Source organism: Mya arenaria, chromosome 9 (genome assembly GCF_026914265.1).
Source record: "Mya arenaria isolate MELC-2E11 chromosome 9, ASM2691426v1".
NCBI lineage: Eukaryota > Metazoa > Mollusca > Bivalvia > Myida > Myidae > Mya > Mya arenaria.
In genome coordinates, this window is record NC_069130.1 from 41067457 (window position 1) to 41085782 (window position 18326).

The following is an 18326-nucleotide window of genomic DNA, read 5'->3' on the forward strand; positions in this document are numbered from 1 at the left end:
AAACCACCGCATTCACCCGGTACTGTGGGGCCACCTGAAAGGTAAAAACACGGCCCATTTCCCCGGCTATCCCCGGTATACACCCGGACTTGGGGGGTGGGGGTGGGGTGGAGCGTGGTAATAATTGACTGGTGCATGAAAGCTTTATACTGACAATCTGCTTTAATACCATTCCCCATTAAAATACCCAACCTATCATTCGTATTTTTTGACCAGAAGTAATCCTAACCACACATAGTTTTTAGCCTATACTATGTTTCTATAAATAAAATGTTTACAAAGAGGAAAACTAAAACTTTTATAAACAGACGTGTTGAACAATTTAAACTGTACAGTGCACGAAATTTGAATTCTCTCATGAGAAAGTTTTCAGGCTTTCTAAGTTTCTTGTTGTAAATTACGAAATTTTTACATTCGGCTTCAATATCATGGATGTCCCTGGCTGAAATGTCAACTAATATTCATGAAATAAGCTAGTTCGTCAATGTCTACTTTGTAATCTTGCACCCACTTTGGACCAGAAATGACGTCACTTGTGTTACGCAATTCATTCTTCCAGTTACCACGTGGAAAATATATGTCACGTGACCTTGCTCCTTTCTCCATCACCGGGGCAACCAAAATTTCGTCTCCAACGAGAAACTCGTCTTCTATCGTCCACGTGACCTGATCATTCGGATCCATCCACCAAAGCGGCCGTATGATTGGTTCGCCAGTTCTCGTCGATTCTCGCGCAAATTTGATGAGAACAGACGAAAAGTTTTCCCGCATTTCTGTGAATGTTCGAGCTATGTCGACAATGGTATCGTTAAAATGCCAAGGCGTAATAGAATACTGCATTCCAGGTAAAAATACATTAAGCTGCAACCATCGAACATACAATTCTGGATCCGGTTGGCCGTTGTACGCGTTCCCACCAATCATATCCGGAAGTACAAATGGATACCCAAGAAGCCCGTACGTCAACACACAAGGAATAATGGACTTAAACGCATTGTCATGACCCCAGTTTGAACCCTTATCCATCATGCGTACAAAGATCGGGTATTTCTGTGTCTTGTACCCAACTCGAACCTCTTGGTGAAAAGTTGGGTCCGCCTCGGCTGCAAGTTGAACCCATTTCATCGGGTACGCCTCAGCGGGGTTCAACGTAACGTTAGCTTGGCTATAAATATGAGGAGCCCATGACGTCTCACCAGCGTCGAACTTAAAGGAACTAATGTTGTACGTCGCTTTCATGTAGTTTAATTTTAAAAGAAACCAGTCGACTGCGGACCGATTTGAAACGTCCAATATTCCCGCCAAAGGACCGTCCCACCACGGTGTAATCATGGGAGCGGGACTGTCTAATTGCCGTACCAACATGCGGTTCAATGCTGCCACTTGGAATGCCATAGAATCCGCGTTGAAAAACGGATGAACCCAAAGAGTTACCCTAAATCCTAGGTCATTTAAGTCCTTGATCATTTGCCGAGCATCTGGGAATTTTGCTGTATTGAAGTCCATATCACCGTATGCAGGCGTCCAATCATCGTCTATCTCAATCTGGGCATATGAGAAGTTGTTTGCAATGATATCGTTTGCGAATTCTAAGACAGTGGATTGATTTATGTCTTTCTTATACTGCGCCCATGTTGACCATATGGGCCGTTTGAAAAGCATTTCGTCTGGGGTCCCCGTCGGTTTATCGATAAAAAGTTCAGTCATCTTCAGATGGACGTCTTTCACGTTCGCCGCTTGGCATAGTTTGTATTTCAACACCGGAGGCACGTTTTTGACGTTAACGTACGGATACGTTTCGTATTTTGCCGTGAAACACATTTGACCTTGATCCGGATCATTTAAGCTAAAGTAGAGCGGAACGTCATGGTCAATTAGCATACCGACGCCTGCTGTTGAAAAGAAATAACGTTCGACTACGCCGCCAATTTCGCCAACGTAAGAATCATTGACCTGATAAGCCCTCAGCGAACGTGTGTTCTTTTGGAACGGCCAATATTGATGCTTGTCGGCGTACCCACCATACCACTGATCAACGCTGACGTTTACACAGTCCGTCAAAACTTGGTCCACGCAACGTAACGCTTCCCATGATATTTCGTAACAGTCTAGTGCGGATCCCAGACGCTGATCGATGTTGTGGCTGTTGTAAATGATACGCAATCGAGCTTCATTTTCCCATTCGAGACAAGCGTTGACGTCACTAGCAGACGAACTATTGCACCGACGAGGCACCGCAGAAAATCCACCTTTACCTAAGTCTATTAACAATTTGACGTCACTTCCGTTAACAATCTTCAACTCCAATTCACTAGATAACATGAGATTCCTTACACGAACCGGAAATGCCGACGTGTGCGGTGCGGCAGTCGGTTCTGGTCCTGGGCTGCCTCCACCGCCGGCTCCCACCCGCCATACGACGACGCCCACAACGCCGGCGAGGAGAATAAGGCAGCTCATTACAACCAGCAGAGATCGCGTCTGCTTGGAGCGGCCAGGGGCTGCGGTAACGGTTCGCGTTTCATACACCAAATTCTGAAAGGAGTTTGAATGTGTAAGAAGAAAACTTAAAACACCTTGTTATATAATACCTACAAACTGCAAGTTTTAACTTGCAAAAGAATCAGCAGTTATTTGCTTGTGGTATTTTGGTACGACATTTTACGTAACTGAATTTATCTGCTGACCATAAATATATCATTTCTAACGAGAGCAACTTAAACCCCGTGTGTTCTTTTGTGCATTACAATAACAAATTATAAGTAGTTATTAGTATTTAGAAAAAATGATTGCAAATTAACCTGGAAAAAGCAATCACCAAAAACAACAATAATAATAAGAAACGCAATATAAACATACTGTTTCCGAAGACATATCTCAAAACCCTTTAAAACGTTTTTCAATCTGTCATTTTCAGATCGTGACTAAATAGCTCGTTTATCTGCAAGATAACTAGGTAAATAAAGTAATACCAACAAATACGAATGCATAGTTATATACAAACGTACACACTAAAATTTATATCAGGTATTGGGGGTTATCGTAATGTTTGAAGTCTGATGTTATTTATTTCCAAAATAATCAGACTGTAGTTCGTTTATGGATTTTTTTATATATAAAACATACATGTATATGTTGTACAGGTAAGTGAGGAGTATGTGACCTTCCTATTGCTGACTCGTTAATACTGATAATAAGGTTCACAATATCATTATGCACTAGTCAGTTGTAACCACGCCCCTATCCCCCCCCCCAGGTCCGTGGTATACCGGGGTAAGCGGGGAAATGGGCCGTGTTTTAACCTTCCCGGTGGCTGCGCAATGGCGAGTGAATGCATGACTTTGTGCCGGGAATTATCCGTTCCTTAACGGGATTTGTCCGCGTTCTAGCCAAGCTTTTCACGGAGTTTAACGAGATCTCGCGAGCTATTTAAAAATTCCCCATCTTATTATTTGAAAAATAATCGGCTGTTTAAAAGGCCATATCATATGTTATCTTAAATAACCATCAATATGAAGTAAACACAAAACGTATGCTTTAAATATGTACATTATAATAGGCCTTACCGTGGTGCGGGGGCATCTAGCGGGGGTTATACCAGCAGCTTGTTCCCACAGGGCGGGGATTTTACCTGAGATTGGCTGGACCGAAAATCAAAGTCCCCGCTATTCTCCGCAGCAGGGGGGGGGGGGGGGCGTGGTTACAATTGACTGGTGCATTACATGTGTGTTTCACCTCACATCCCATTTCCATCTTTACCGCCCATGGGTCCCGTTTCCAGAGGCGGGTCCAAGAATTGACCTTTGAGGGTGTGTTACTCAGGAACGCAACCTTTTGACATGTGCCCGACCCTTTTTACTGGCATCTATTTTGTTTAAAATTTAGCAGGGGGAGGGGGGTATTTATAACAGTTCAAGTGTGAACTTGTGCATTTTGAGCTTATAGTATTACTCTTCTCCGATATTGACATGAAAACGATTTTTTATTTTTTTTATATGGGGGGGGGGGGGGGGCTAACAAAATCCAATCGATATATGATCTGCAATAGGGAAGCATCTGAAAACACTTCTTTTAGAACTTTTAGAATTATCTTTGATACTGAAACTGCAGAAAAAATACACTTAAAGTATGAAGACACATTCTGGTTTCAGTGGGCTGCGAACTCATGCCGGTACAGTTAAGGGCATTTGAAAACTGGCAACAAATCCACACGCACACAAGGACTCCTACACAAATAAAATAAAATATAACTTAACGTTAAAAGCTTTTATTACATTCATGGACCATAAAGACACTATTTGAGCATATATCAACATTTGCTGAAGGGTTCCAGCCGTCAGTATCTTAGTTTTCACTTCTTATGCTTGCCACACTTTTTATTTCGTCATACAAAAAAATGCAGTTTACAAAAGCAAGAGCGAGCCCCTTTAAAGGCCTAGTTTAAGCCTTCTATGAATGACCTCCCCCCACCCCCACCCCAAAAAAGCACACACAAAACGTGTATTTGTACACAACCTCTGTTAATTGATCTTAATCTCATTGCCTAGTTGTCTTATCAGATCTCCGATCTGAGTATCCTGCTGTGCAGTTTTGGAGGTTTTATTTTAGAAGTGGACCCTGAACCACTAAACGAATAAACAAGAAATTGGCCCCTTCTGTGACACTAGTGCAATTAGCAGGAGATGCACAGCAGGGGATTATCATGCCAAACATTCCTTAAACTAGGCCTTTAAACCTTCGACTTTTATTGGAACGGGGCTCTGGAGAAGCCAGGTTTGTCATCACTCTTTGCTTGGTGACGTTCCAAGTAGCGCCTTCTTGTAGCAACAGTTATAGTAGAGACGACGGCATATGGCCGATGGTCGTCCTCGAGCGATCGCAGTTTTACTGTATTTGGATTTTGAACAGCGTTCACGCATGAAGAGCGTCTGCGACAATGTACTTATTACGCCATCTATATCTATGTTTTGATTTGTTTTCAGCTGAGACTAAATTTCTGTAATTTAGTCTCAGGTTTGAGTATTGAATGAGCTATTCTTTCGAAATGTCACTATAGAACGTTTGGAAACAAAAAAAGAACATAAACACAATTAACAATGTCAGTTTAGTGATAGAGTAACTGCACTGTTGAAGATCTCTCACAGACAAGAAAACCGGCCCCCCTTTATAAACGGCCCCCTTCAATATATTGTCTCCTTCAACATCGACTGGTGAAACATTTGGGTATGAACTCATTACAATAAATAACCGTCAACTATATTCATTTTTCGGTACGCGATGTTCGATGTTTTAAGAAGTGTTCAGTACGCATATGGGCTGCTTGCAGTAGTCAGAACTAACGTTAACATAAACGGTTTTTTGGTACGCAGTCCTTAAATTGGACAATGTTTTTGGTACTCTAAGAGGGTGGTACGCAGTACGCAGAACTACGAAATGGGCAGTATTTTAGTACGCAAAGTTGTGGTACGCAGTACGCAGAACTACGAAATGGGCAGTATTTTAGTACGCAAAGTTGTGTTACGCAGTACGCAGAACTACGAAATGGGCAGTATTTTAGTACGCAAAGTTGTGGTACGCAGTACGCAGAACTACGAAATGGGCAGTATTTTAGTACGCAAAGTTGTGGTACGCAGTACGCAGAACTACGAAATGGACAGTATTTTAGTACGCAAAAATGTGGTACGCAGTACGCAGAACTACGAAATGGGCAGTATTTTAGTACGCAAAGTTGTGGTACGCAGTACGCAGAACTACGAAATGGGCAGTATTTTAGTACGCAAAGTTGTGGTACGCAGTACGCAGAACTACGAAGTGGGCAGTGTTTTGGTACGTAAGGGGGTGTTGTTATCATCATATGTTTAAGTATTTGGGAGATATATATATGATTAAGCAAAATACGATATTTTTTCTCAAGATTTATTCGAAAATATATTACAAAGAAGTGAATTGTCATCATCACTCGCATCCTCTATCTTAATGGTAGGCACGGGAATGAAGGGCAGGAAAACTCGAGGTGGTGGTTGGTGAACGGGTGGGAAGGTAAAGTAGAGTGGTGGAGGGGCTGAATGGACGGGCGGCGGGAAGGGGATTGGCAGCAGGGGGGCGGGGAAGATGACTGCGGGAGGCGTGTCTGGCTGTGCCGGCTTCCTGAAATTTCAATATGAACAATAAACTGTCTGAAAAGAATGACATTAAGAAAAGAGAACGCACATCTACACTTACATGCAAATGTGCATATTTTAGACTGAAACACGCCATTTTAGTATTAAAGCGGTATTCAAAAGGAACCTAATGAGTTTTTTGTGATGGTACGCATTACACAGATACTAAAAATATTGGCAGTGTGCGTAACGCAGACTCTTAAGATTTAAAAACTATCCGCTACGCATCGTTTGGGTAAAAAAAATAGTCTTGAGTAATCGGTACGCTGTTGGACGGAAGGGTACATCCGCATGTATAGGAAAGATAAAGGACGATAACAGCTATAGATTTGTTGATAATAATTTCTTAAAACAAACTCACGATGATCGTGTTCGAAATGGATATTATCATTTTCAAAGTCCATTTCAGACGAACCCCGTTGGCTCGAACTCCCAGGAACAGGGGAAAAAATCTCCAGCCTCATTTTTTTCGAGCCAAGCGGGAATGCTTACATTCAGTATAAAGAAATTTGTCCTTTACATACAGTTCGAGCCAAAGAGGAATTCGAGCAAAGCGAGTTCGAGCCAACGGGGTTTGGCTGTATTTAAATTACCTGTTTGGAATATCTCGTTCTCTTTGAAGTTCGGCGATGATGCTTGCTTTCAGCTTTTCTGTCCTGCTCCAAAAATCGTCAATATCTGCAAGGCGCCTTTTTGTCGGAACCTTTAAATGTATAAATGAGTTTTGAAGCTTGATAGTTTTAAATTAATTTAATTTATAACGAAAGTGAAACAAGCTATCATATCATTATATAAACCACTCTTGTTGGCACGATGTTACACGATAGTGTGGTTTTATGCCTTTGTGGAAGCTGAGAACCCGGCACTCGGAACTGCTCGGCCATTTTCAATCGAAAACAACCTCGGGTGTATGCCAATACATCAGAAGTATTTTTTTTCATAAATAGTCCCAATCAATGGCAGTGTTTTGATATCTGAGATTTCTGATATTGTAAACCGTCCAAATAGATCCGAGGTTGTTGAAATGGATGGAAAATGACCCTGGTCGTCCGACTGAAGAACACGGAGGAAACCTACTTGTCCAGCTTGGTAAACACCAAAACAAACTCTCATGAGACAAGGGCTGGTTTCGAACCCAAGACGCCTTGCTAAATAGCGAGAGTGAGGTTTCACCCACCTCAGATAAGTAGATCCAATAATTTAACCATGCTAGATAGGTTCATTCCGACCCGAGCGTAGGGTGTTTTGCAGAAACGAGGTTTACCGAGTTTCCGCAAAACACCCTGCGCGAGGGTCGGGATGAACCTATCTTACACGAGCGGCTATGGTGGATGTTTTTTCTCCCACCTCAGTTAAACAAAATTAAGTAAAAATGTATTTTTTGCAGGAACTCTTTTGTGCTTAGTGAAAATAATTACATATGGATATGCGATGGCACGTGGATGTCATGGATATTCGCGCAGTGATTCAGAATTTGTTAATAGTCAAATCGGTCTTTTTATATAGTTCTAAAGAAAATGAAGCATTATTTCTTGAATGGTGCGTGAAAACTGTTTTATGGTGACATTTGAAGCGAGAAATAATTAATAAGCGTTCTAAATTATACCATAAGACAAGATTTCCTTGACGCTACAGTATTCAACAAGGGGGTAATTACAATGTGGTAACCATTAAAAAGGAGTTCCATACGGGCATTTTATCTTCGCCCGTGGGTAAGATAAGAATATATTACACTTTTGGCCATGGAAGATACTTATATTCTTCTGTGCCGACCGGATAACTTAATTCAAATATCAAATGAAACGACCTGAAAATATTCGCTTTTTATTTCTTGATATAGACATTATTCATATAAAAGTCTGAATGAAAAAGGTGTATTTCAAATGGTTTGTCTGAATGCATTTTACATACCCAGTAAAGGGGCTCTTTCCCATACTTCGAAGCGCTGAGATTAGTCCCGAATGCTGAAAAAACAAATACAAATGACCTTTTAAATGAGAAAAAAGGATCTTAGTGGATTGCTGCCTTCTTATCGCCCAAAGAAGTGTTAGTTACTAAATATATTAATATGGTGGTGCACTGAAAAAAACCTATCACATTAAAAAAGAAGAATACTTTTGTACACTTCCACAGAGCGGTTTTCTCGACTTATATCTACTTATATTATATATAGAGCGGTCTTCTCGACTTATATCTACTTATATTATATATAGAGAGCGGTCTTCTCGACTTATATCTACTTATATTATAAATATAGAGCGGTCTTCTCGATTTATATCTACTTATATTATATATATAGAGCGGTCTTCTTGACTTATATCTACTTATATTATATAGAGAGCGGTCTTCTCGACTTATATCTACTTATATTATATATAGAGAGCGGTCTTCTCGACTTATATCTACTTATATTATATATAGATAGCGGTCTTCTCGACTTATATCTACTTATATTATATAGAGAGCGGTCTTCTCGACTTATATCTACTTATATTATATATAGATAGCGGTCTTCTCGACTTATATCTACTTATATTATATAGAGAGCGGTCTTCTCGACTTATATCTACTTATATTATATATAGATAGCGGTCTTCTCGACTTATATCTACTTATATTATATAGAGAGAGCGGTCTTCTCGACTTATATCTACTTTTATTATATCCTGGAGTATGATAATAGTTTGTCATGGTACCAGATTCTATGTATGACGAAACCTTTTTGTTATACTACTATAAAACATGAATATCATTATTATGCAGGCATCTACAATATATATATAAATTTCTATTATCAAACATACGAATAGTATAGTGAAAAAAACGTGATTATTAATATATATTTATAATAAAACAGGTAGTTACTGGATAGATTCAGTGTGTCAACGGCAACATAACCTAGTTGTTATTCAAGCGTTCCATAGAAATGGTATGATTCCCCATTATCAATCTATCTTAGTCGTACTGTAGTGCACACACTGACCGGGTGCGTTGTTATGCCACAACCCTATGACCACGCCCCTTCCAAAAAAACAATAAATAAAAATAAATACATATTCCAAGACGTATGTGATGGGGAAACTGTAAATAGTAATAACTAACAATAATTATTTTTATACTATTATTCTATAACCTACAAAGATTATATGATAATATAACTCATTTTTAATACGCCTTGGAATTTTTATTTATTTTTTCTGTATTATTTAATTTTATTTATTTTCATTTTTTTTTTTTGGGGGGGAGTAGGGAGTGAAGGGGCGTGGTCATAGGTGTGTTGAATATCAATACACCCTGCTCCTGTGGTAGTTCATACATATGGATGTAATATTTAATGTTTAATAACATAAACCAACACTTACATGGACGTGGCGGCTTGGTATGGAATGCAGTACGTTTGTATCCTTCTTTGAGAGAATACGTCTGTCTTTTAAAGACATATTTCTTTATTTTATCAACAATATCCATTCTTGCGTGTGTCGTTAAGCTAGATTAGCTTTGATTTAACAACGTTGTTATGTGACGTCATAAACGTCACGTCATGTGAATAGGAGAACGTCAACAAAGGGAGGTAATTGTGATTCGATATTGGAATCAATGTAGACAAGTTTATTGATTCCAATTTAATAGCAGCCAGGCGCGTAGCTGCCTATACGCGAGTACAAGGCTGAATCAACATGATTCTGACAATAATAATAATAATAATAATAATAATAATAATAATAATAATAGCCAAAGTTGCAGTATGCGTACTTGACTCCATTATCCTAATAATGTCCATTTTCCAGTATTAAATAAGGCACCTCAGAATGCCCCCTAGCACAATTATGAATCCACATGAAATGAGGGCTAGATACGTCACTTGAAGCGTCACAGGTTTATTACAAGATTAGACTGAACGACTTCACGTAATGTTATATACCCTATTACATGTACAAGTTGTAATATACAACTTATCAAAGTAATTCCGAAGAATGAATTTGCATATATTTTGGATCATTCAGAACGAGGCGGCCATTTTGCACCGAAAACAACATCGGATATACGGGTTATGCACCAGTCAATTGTAACCACGGCCCCTCCCCCCCCCCAGTCAATTGTTGTAACCACGGCCCCTTCCCCCCTTTTCAGGTGGCCCGACAGTGCCGGGTAAATGCGGTGGTTTTGTCTTCGCTTTAAATATAGTGCGGAATGGGCCTAACCTAGGGCTCCTGGGGTGCGGGGGCATTTGGCGGGGATTTAACCATCAGTTCGTCTTCGCAGGGCAGGGTTTTTAGCCGGGGTTGGCTGGACCGAAAGTCAACGTCCCCACTATTCCCCGGATCTGGGGGGGGGGGGGGGCGTGGTTACAATTGACTAGTGCATTACAATGACAGAAATCTTTACATTTAACTACACTGCAAGTAAATTGCGTAGTAATTTCAATTGAGCATTTCAATCTTAATTATGCAATAAAACACTTCACTGACATTGAATTTAAACATAGATATACAAAACACTTTAAAACACTACAATAAACAAATAAATAAATACTGTTATTATTTTTTTACGAACTACTTCTTCTGATGTACCGGCATACACCCGAGGTTGTTTTCGTTGCCGAGGAGTTCCAAATGAGTTTAGATCACCCTCAGGACCCCGGCGTTATCATTTCACATATGATATGAATACGCTGGGGTGCCGAAGATGAGATTTGATATACTAGCTGGTTCACCAATCCTATTTCACATGTAGCGACCCATTTCGGATCATAAGATAATAAATGTTCATCATGTCTAAAAACTATTCTTCTCATTGATATTGTTAATAATAACCTTGGTCGTTTATGGAGAGTAACATTTCGTATACATAATTAAACTAAAAACAATGCATCCAACATGTCTCAATACTATATGTCTATATGGTATTAATACAAATATCTATGTTTTCATTACACAATGTCTAGTGGGCTATTGTATAATTTGTGATCGATAATACTTTAATGTTTATATATATATATATGTATGTAACGCCGAAACGATAAATATATACAAGTTTTCAAAAACATAATGCACCAGTCAATTGTTACCACGACCCCCCCCCCCCCCCGGGGGGGGGGGTATACCGGGGATAGCCGGTGAAATGGGCCGTGTTTTTACCTTCCAGGTGGCCCCGCAGAGCCGGGTGTATGCGAAGGTTTTGTCTTCCCGCCAAATTTAGGGGGGAATGGGCCTAACCTGGATGCCCTTTGGTGCGGGGGCATTTGGCGGGGGTTTCACGAGCTCTTTGCCCGAGCTTGGCTTGACAGAGAGTCAAAGTCCCCGCTACTCCCCGGACCTCGGGCGCCGTGGTTACAATTGACTGGTGCATAACTTGTATGTGTGATTCTCTTTATATAATATTGCACATAAATATAACAACTCGTGTGAATTTGTACAAATAAAGGTCAATGCAAACAACATTTATGGGCAAAGATTGGCGTATTTCATACACGGCTACATATACATGGCAACACGTATATGTGCGTTTGACTCTGGTCAAGAATATCACAACGTTTGCGATAATGTTATCATCTAAATACTATATCACCATAATTTGACAAGTTAATTTAGCACTAATAAATGTGACGGTAGTGTCACGCATTTACGTCATTTCCGGGGGAAATGAATCCGTATGTTAGAATAAAGTAGCATTGGTCGTTGAATTATGAATCGTTTTTCGGAAATACGCAAGTTGGTCAATTTCCACGATGTAATTGTACCAAACTGAAGGTCCAGTATAGATAGTTCCATTCCCAGTGCCAACTTCCGTCCACTCCCCACTGGGAAAGAAAATATCCCTTTTCCGGGCACCTTGGGTCATTATGGGAGCAACAAGCCATTTGTCGCCGACCAAAAACTCGTCTTCACAGGTCAAGGCCGTTTCGTTATCTGGGTCAATCCACCAAAGAGGTCGAATTATGGGTGCACCGGTTTGAACCGATTCTTCGGCGAACGCTATGATGTCGTCTGCAACTTCAGAGTGGAGTTCTATGAATCTCCTGACAATATCAACCACGCTGTGTCCTTCGTATGTATCGTTTTGCAAATCCCACGGTCCAATTGACATCTGAACAACGGGTAGAAAAGTATTCAACTGAGTCCATCGAATAAAGAGTTCCGTATCGGGAAAAGACCCTTCGTATGCATTCCCGCCAACCATGTCCGCCATTACATACGGGTAACCGAGAATTCCAATCGTCAGAGCGCTTGGAATAATAGACTGGAAAGCGTTTTTGTGACTCCAGTTTGATCTTTTGTCTATTTGCCGGAAGAAAATAGGATACTGCTGTGACCGGTACCCACTGCGTACCTCTTGACGGTTTTGATGGTCAGATTGCGCCGCCATTTTGACGTACAATCCAGGATATATATCACAGGGATTATTTGTTAAATTGTAAGCGCTGTACAAATGCGGAGCGAAGGATAACGACCCAGCATCGAATTTGAAGGAATCAACTTTGTAATGTCCCTTCAAATATTCCATTTTATCGAGATACCACTTTGTTGCATTTGTGTTCGTGACGTCAAGTATGCCAGAATCGTTTCCGTTCCACCATGACGTCACTTCCGGGAAGTCTGAATCAAATCGCCTCAAAAGGTAATGTTTTTGTTCTGCTTCTTTGTAAGATTCACCTCTTGGATCAAAGAAAGGATGAACCCAGACGGAAACGTTGAATTCGATATCGTGAATCTTTTGTATCATATCACTAGCATTGTGAAATTTTGTATCGAAGTCGTAATCGCCGTAAAATGGCGTCCATACATCATCAATTTCAACTTGAGAGCAAGTAAAATTGTGTTCCTTTATAGCGTGTGCGTAACTTAGGACATTTGATTGGTTGACACCATAGTGGTATTGGGCCCATGTTGACCATATAGGGTACTTGATCACCGACTGGTTTGGTATGCCAGTTGGCTTTGGGATGAACATGTTCGACATTCCTACATGCGTGTCTTTGACATTTTCCCCACTGCACACCGTGTATTTTAGCCTTGGGAATATATTGTCCTCATTGAAGTATGGATATGGTTCATACTTTGCCGAGAAACACATCAAACCATTTTGGGGCGAGTTCAGGCTAAAATATAATGGGACGTCATTATCTACGTACACGCCAACCCCTTTTGAGGAGACAAAATATCGCTCCAGAATGTTACCAATGACGCCAGGATGAAATGGGTCGTTCCCTGTATAGGATGTTTCTTTCATAGAGTTCTTCTCAAATGGCCAATGCTGATCATGGTCTTCATATCCGCCGTACCAATGGGCACCACTTGTGTTGAAACAGTCGGTTAATACTTGACCGACGCATTTCAGAGCCGTCCACTCGACGTCATAACAGGAGAGCGGTGCATTTTGTTCGTTAGTGATGTCATTCTTCCGGGATACTTTCAATCGACGATCATCGGCCCATTCCAGACAGATTACAGCAATGGTAGAAGAACAATTAGTTGGAGATAGCAACGGTGTGCTTTTATTAGCGTTCTTGTGGGACCATTGACCTTTGTCTGCAATGTTAAAACTAACGCCAGAGCCCCAAGTGACTGAAAGGTTCCCTAGGTTGGCGGTTTTCGAAGACGTAGGCTTTGACGTCGGGTTTGACGTCATATTAGTAGTTGATGGCGTCACAGTGGTTCCCCCTCCTCCGCCGCCACCTTTTCCATTGCCCTGAGATAAGCATTACATTTGTGTTAGTTTTTAAAACACAGTTTGTTGTCCATGTTACACAAACAGCCCAATTTGTAATGGAACTAGCACACGTTTAAAAGGACCAGGCATCGAACAATATAATTGTGGAATATACAGTCGAAACTCGCTATGTCGAATTCTGTTGTTCCGGTTATGTTGAACTATTTTCGAATAATTCGACATGTTTCGTTTTTCTGATGTATCGAATTCTCGTTATATCTAAGTTCTTCCCGATGTCCCAACGACTTCGACACAGCGAGTTTTGACCGTAATAGCTCTAATGTAAATTTTGTTTAAAAATGTGACAAGAAATGGTGCGTTTTGCTGGAAAAAAAAAGCTTCAGTCACGCTTTTGAAAATAACTTGATTTATATATTATATTTTTTTTTTTATATATTTTCAAATGAATATCTGCCAGTTGCTGTTTGGTCTTTATTCATATGAGTAAGTTAAAGTGGCACTCTTATTCAAAATCAATACATACACATATATAACGAACATAAATTTTAAGTGATACACCTTTAACTACTTACTAAAAAATAATTTATGGAAAATATTATTTACAGATAACAGGATTTTAACCGTGTTTTGATAGCTGAAAACGCAAAATATATTAAATGATTGGTGAATGCTAAAGTATTATCTGTTATTACTATCGTCTCATAAGGTAGAACTACCGCATTTTCATTCAGATTAAACCCAGTCTCATTCATAAGAACCATTGTTTTCGACAATTAATCATCCTTTCTTGTATATCAAAACAATTGTATAGATTGTGGTAAATCTTATTTGGGAGTAAGAGCACATCTTTAAAGCTACACTCTCACAGATTGAACGTTTTGACAACTTTTTTAATTTTTTGTCTTGGAACGAGTCAATTTTTGCAAAAATCCATGGAAACGATTTAAATAAGACTGCTATCAAAAATTAGATCGCAGAATTTTATATTTCAGTTCAAAAATTGATGTTTTATGCAATTTTCCTAAACCGTATGTAACGGTTCAGGCCATAAAACGTTAATTTTCGAACGGAAATATGAAAACCTACGATCTGATTTTTGTCAGCAATCTTATATTATTGGTTTGCAGATATTTACGTAAAAATTTGCTCTTTCCAAGACAAAAAATAAAAAAAAGATGTAAAAATGGTATATCTGTGAGAGTGCAGCTTTAAGTAACTCAATTTCAAACAGAGTTGAAAGAAATGGTTGCCAACGTGAATTCTTTGAACAAGTCCCTTTATGAAAAGCCTTGTATGAGAATTCTGTGATCTACTGTGATATTCTTCATCGTATTATGAAGAGCACGAGATGATGGAACCCCGTTGGCTCGAAGTCGCTTGGCTCGAATTTCTCGTTGGCTCGAACTGGATGTAGAGGACCGATTTCTTTATAATATTGAAGGTAAACATCCCTCTTGGCTCGATTTTTTCGAGGCTCGATGTATTTTCGCAGGTCCCTGGGAGTTCGAGCCATCGGGGTTCGACTGTATAAATGTACAAGTGTCTTATGAAAGTCCCACATAATATTAAGAACTGGCTCCAATATCACGATACTACTAAAGTCAAATCTCAGTCCCAGACTCAATTCGTTGTACCACATAAAAGCATACGAGTATGATTCAAAATCTTGCGTGTTTTTATGTCTTTATAGATTCACACACATCATAAAGAACATGTTGTTTCCTTGTCCGGTTAGCGCAGTGGTTAGTCACTCGCTTCTCACATAGGCGACCTTGGTTCGAATCCCGGCCTGGGCGCATGTGAGTTCGCTATGTAGTGACCAAGCCTTACAAGTGGGATTCCCCCAGGATACTCCAATTACACTACCATATTATCGTTTAACATCGTGCCAAAGAGAGTAATTAATATAATGTTGTTTCACAATCGTTATAAAATATATATGTTAACTTATAAGCCCTCTACTGGCTGCATTATGGCTTGACCCCGTCAATCCCAAAGTTTGACTTAAACAATATTTTGAAGCCGAATGCGGAATTTTACCCCCAACGAGTTGATACGATATTCTCCAAAGGAGAATATTGTACCCAAAACACCGCGAGACCCACGATGAATGGCATCTACATCGGTCCTGGTGGTAGTCAATCGGAACTCCTCGGCTAGTATCAAGATATCTCGAAGCTTGCCGGAGATGGCCGAGTTGTTACGATTGGGTGGTAGTGTGTAAGCTTATACATACTCGGACAAGAACTATTCGGCGAGTGCTCCTATAAGATTGTTAGTCATATGAGTTTCTTGGAACATAGTCCACACACAGAATGTTAACCTGGTTAGAGCTACCATTGTTCTTTAAAGCTGCACTCTCAAAGATTTACAGTTTTGACAACTTTATTTTTTGTCTTAGAATGAGCCAATTTTTGCGTAAATAGCTGCAAACCAATGATATATGACTGCTGACAAAAGATCAGATCACAGGTTTTCATATTTCCGTTCGAACATTAATGTTTTATGGCTCAAAGAATTAGTAACGGTTTAAGAAAAATGCATAACAAATCAATTTTTGAACTTTAATATGAAATCTGCGATCTGATTTTTTGTCAGCAGTCTTATACCACTAGTTTCCGTGCATTTTCGCATCAATTACCTCGTTCCAAGACAAAAAAGTTGTCGAAACGTTATATTTGTGAGAGTTCAGCTTTAACATGCACCAGTGACACTTTCAGTGAATATAACTGTCACACGGGACCCCCATTTAACGACCAGAGACATGAAAGTATTATGCAGATCCCAACAGCTGCCCCTGGTTTACTTTATATAGTAGGGTTATATAATCCTAGTGGATTTTTAACTTTTATAATATGTTGAAATATTGTCGATAAATCATGATGAATAGTTGTATCATGTTCCAAGACGTGTTAAGCAAGCCATATAAAGTTGAAGTCTTTTTTCGGGGTCAATATTGATTTTTTTTTCTCAGCTGAGGCCACATTCAACTGTTTAAAGTACACCAGGGGCAGCTGTTGGGAGCTGCATCACACTTTCAAGTCTCTGTGATTAAACGTCCCTCCCGGAAGACGAATAGAGTGGTCCTGACAAAGAACACGTCCATGTTATATGCGCACAAACCTTGACCGCGACTCCAATAATAAGACCCAGAATGATGACGCCGGCCACACCAAGAGCGGCGTAGAACCGGAACTTGAGTCGGCGGACGTCTTTCGCATGCACGACCGGGGACTCGTGCTCATCATGCAGCGACACTTCTGTCAAATCGTAGGAGGAACTCCCAGTCTTGATCATATTTCCGCTTTACAGAAAAAAAAACATAATTGTAGCATAGATATGTTTTGTTTGAATTTTGTCTTAAAATTTCTCTTTGCTCTCCTTGCTTTGCCGATATATACCATTATATTAATAGTCAAACCCCGTTGGCTCGAAATCCCAGGGACCGGCGGAAATAAATCGAGCCTCGAAAAATTCGAGCCGAGTGGGAATTATTTTCTTCTGTAAAAAAGAAATCGCTAGTTTACATCAAGGTCGAGCCATCGAGGTATTCGAGCTAAGCGAGCTCGAGCCAACGGGGTTAGACTGTAATAACATGATTATCCATATTTAGTTCTTTTATCAGTGAAAATATTTAACACGAATGAAATGATTAAAAGTAAGTTTATTCAAAGGGGCACATTATAGTCTACGCTTGGTAGATATCATCTTTTTTATTTTAATGCATTATAATGTTTAATTCCTTTGACTTTAATAATCAAAACTAAAACAAATCTTAATTGAGTATAGTTAAAAAATATTAGCCTTTGTAATTATGTTGTTTTTTCCTCCAATTAATGGCTACGTGGCCACAAAGTCACCAGTTAAAAAGCGCCAAAATATAGCTAAAATGTTTTAAATTTGTTTAACATCTACCAAGTGTTACCTATATAATACCCCTTTAAGAGTAAACTGAAGGTTTAATTCGGGTAAAACAATTCATTAACTTACCCTTATAATCCTCATAAGATGGTATAGGCATAAATATAAGCTTTATCAGTAAAATTCTCCCTAAGTACAAACGACTTCCTTTATTGTATATGTGTTTATCGCAAATTTTAAATATTAAGAATGATATAAGTATGACTTCGTCTACAAAATTTGTATTCAAATGTATTAGTAGTAAAATTTAAACATATTAACAGATGCTCCTAATCATCTTCCTTAGATGCAGGTTACAAACGTTATCAGATTAATGGTGATATCAATTTTCAACATGAATATGCAAGTCTCAGTTTGCTGGTAATCTTTAGTACAATTGTTCAAACTTTGGAACCTTGGAAACTTTATTAAAAAAATCAAAACCCTGTATGCAATACAGGATAGATAAACAGATAAAATAAACATCAACTGAACAATGGAGAACGGCTTACTTAAATTTAATCTTCAATGATGTTGTACGGAGCTCGTAAGGCGAACGTTACACCCTGCGGGCCCCGTGCGGACATCGTAAGT

The 18326-nt window shown here is 39.5% G+C and overlaps 2 protein-coding genes across 2 annotated transcripts; both read right to left on the reverse strand.

The window, feature by feature from the left end:
• Positions 1–229: 229 nt before the first annotated feature.
• On the reverse strand, positions 230–2960 carry LOC128203786 (myogenesis-regulating glycosidase-like). Its single transcript, XM_052905329.1, has 2 exons — positions 2860–2960; positions 230–2535 (listed from the first exon to the last, which is right to left on the reverse strand). The coding sequence occupies exons 1-2, from the start codon at positions 2872–2874 to the stop codon at positions 451–453; spliced, it is 2100 nt and encodes a 699-aa protein (XP_052761289.1). The 5' UTR covers positions 2875–2960; the 3' UTR covers positions 230–450.
• Positions 2961–11816: 8856 nt separating this feature from the next.
• LOC128246008 (myogenesis-regulating glycosidase-like) lies at positions 11817–18002 on the reverse strand. Its single transcript, XM_052964218.1, has 3 exons — positions 17823–18002; positions 16956–17136; positions 11817–13850 (listed from the first exon to the last, which is right to left on the reverse strand). The coding sequence occupies exons 2-3, from the start codon at positions 17127–17129 to the stop codon at positions 11817–11819; spliced, it is 2208 nt and encodes a 735-aa protein (XP_052820178.1). The 5' UTR covers positions 17130–17136; positions 17823–18002.
• Between the last annotated feature and the right edge of the window lie 324 nt (positions 18003–18326).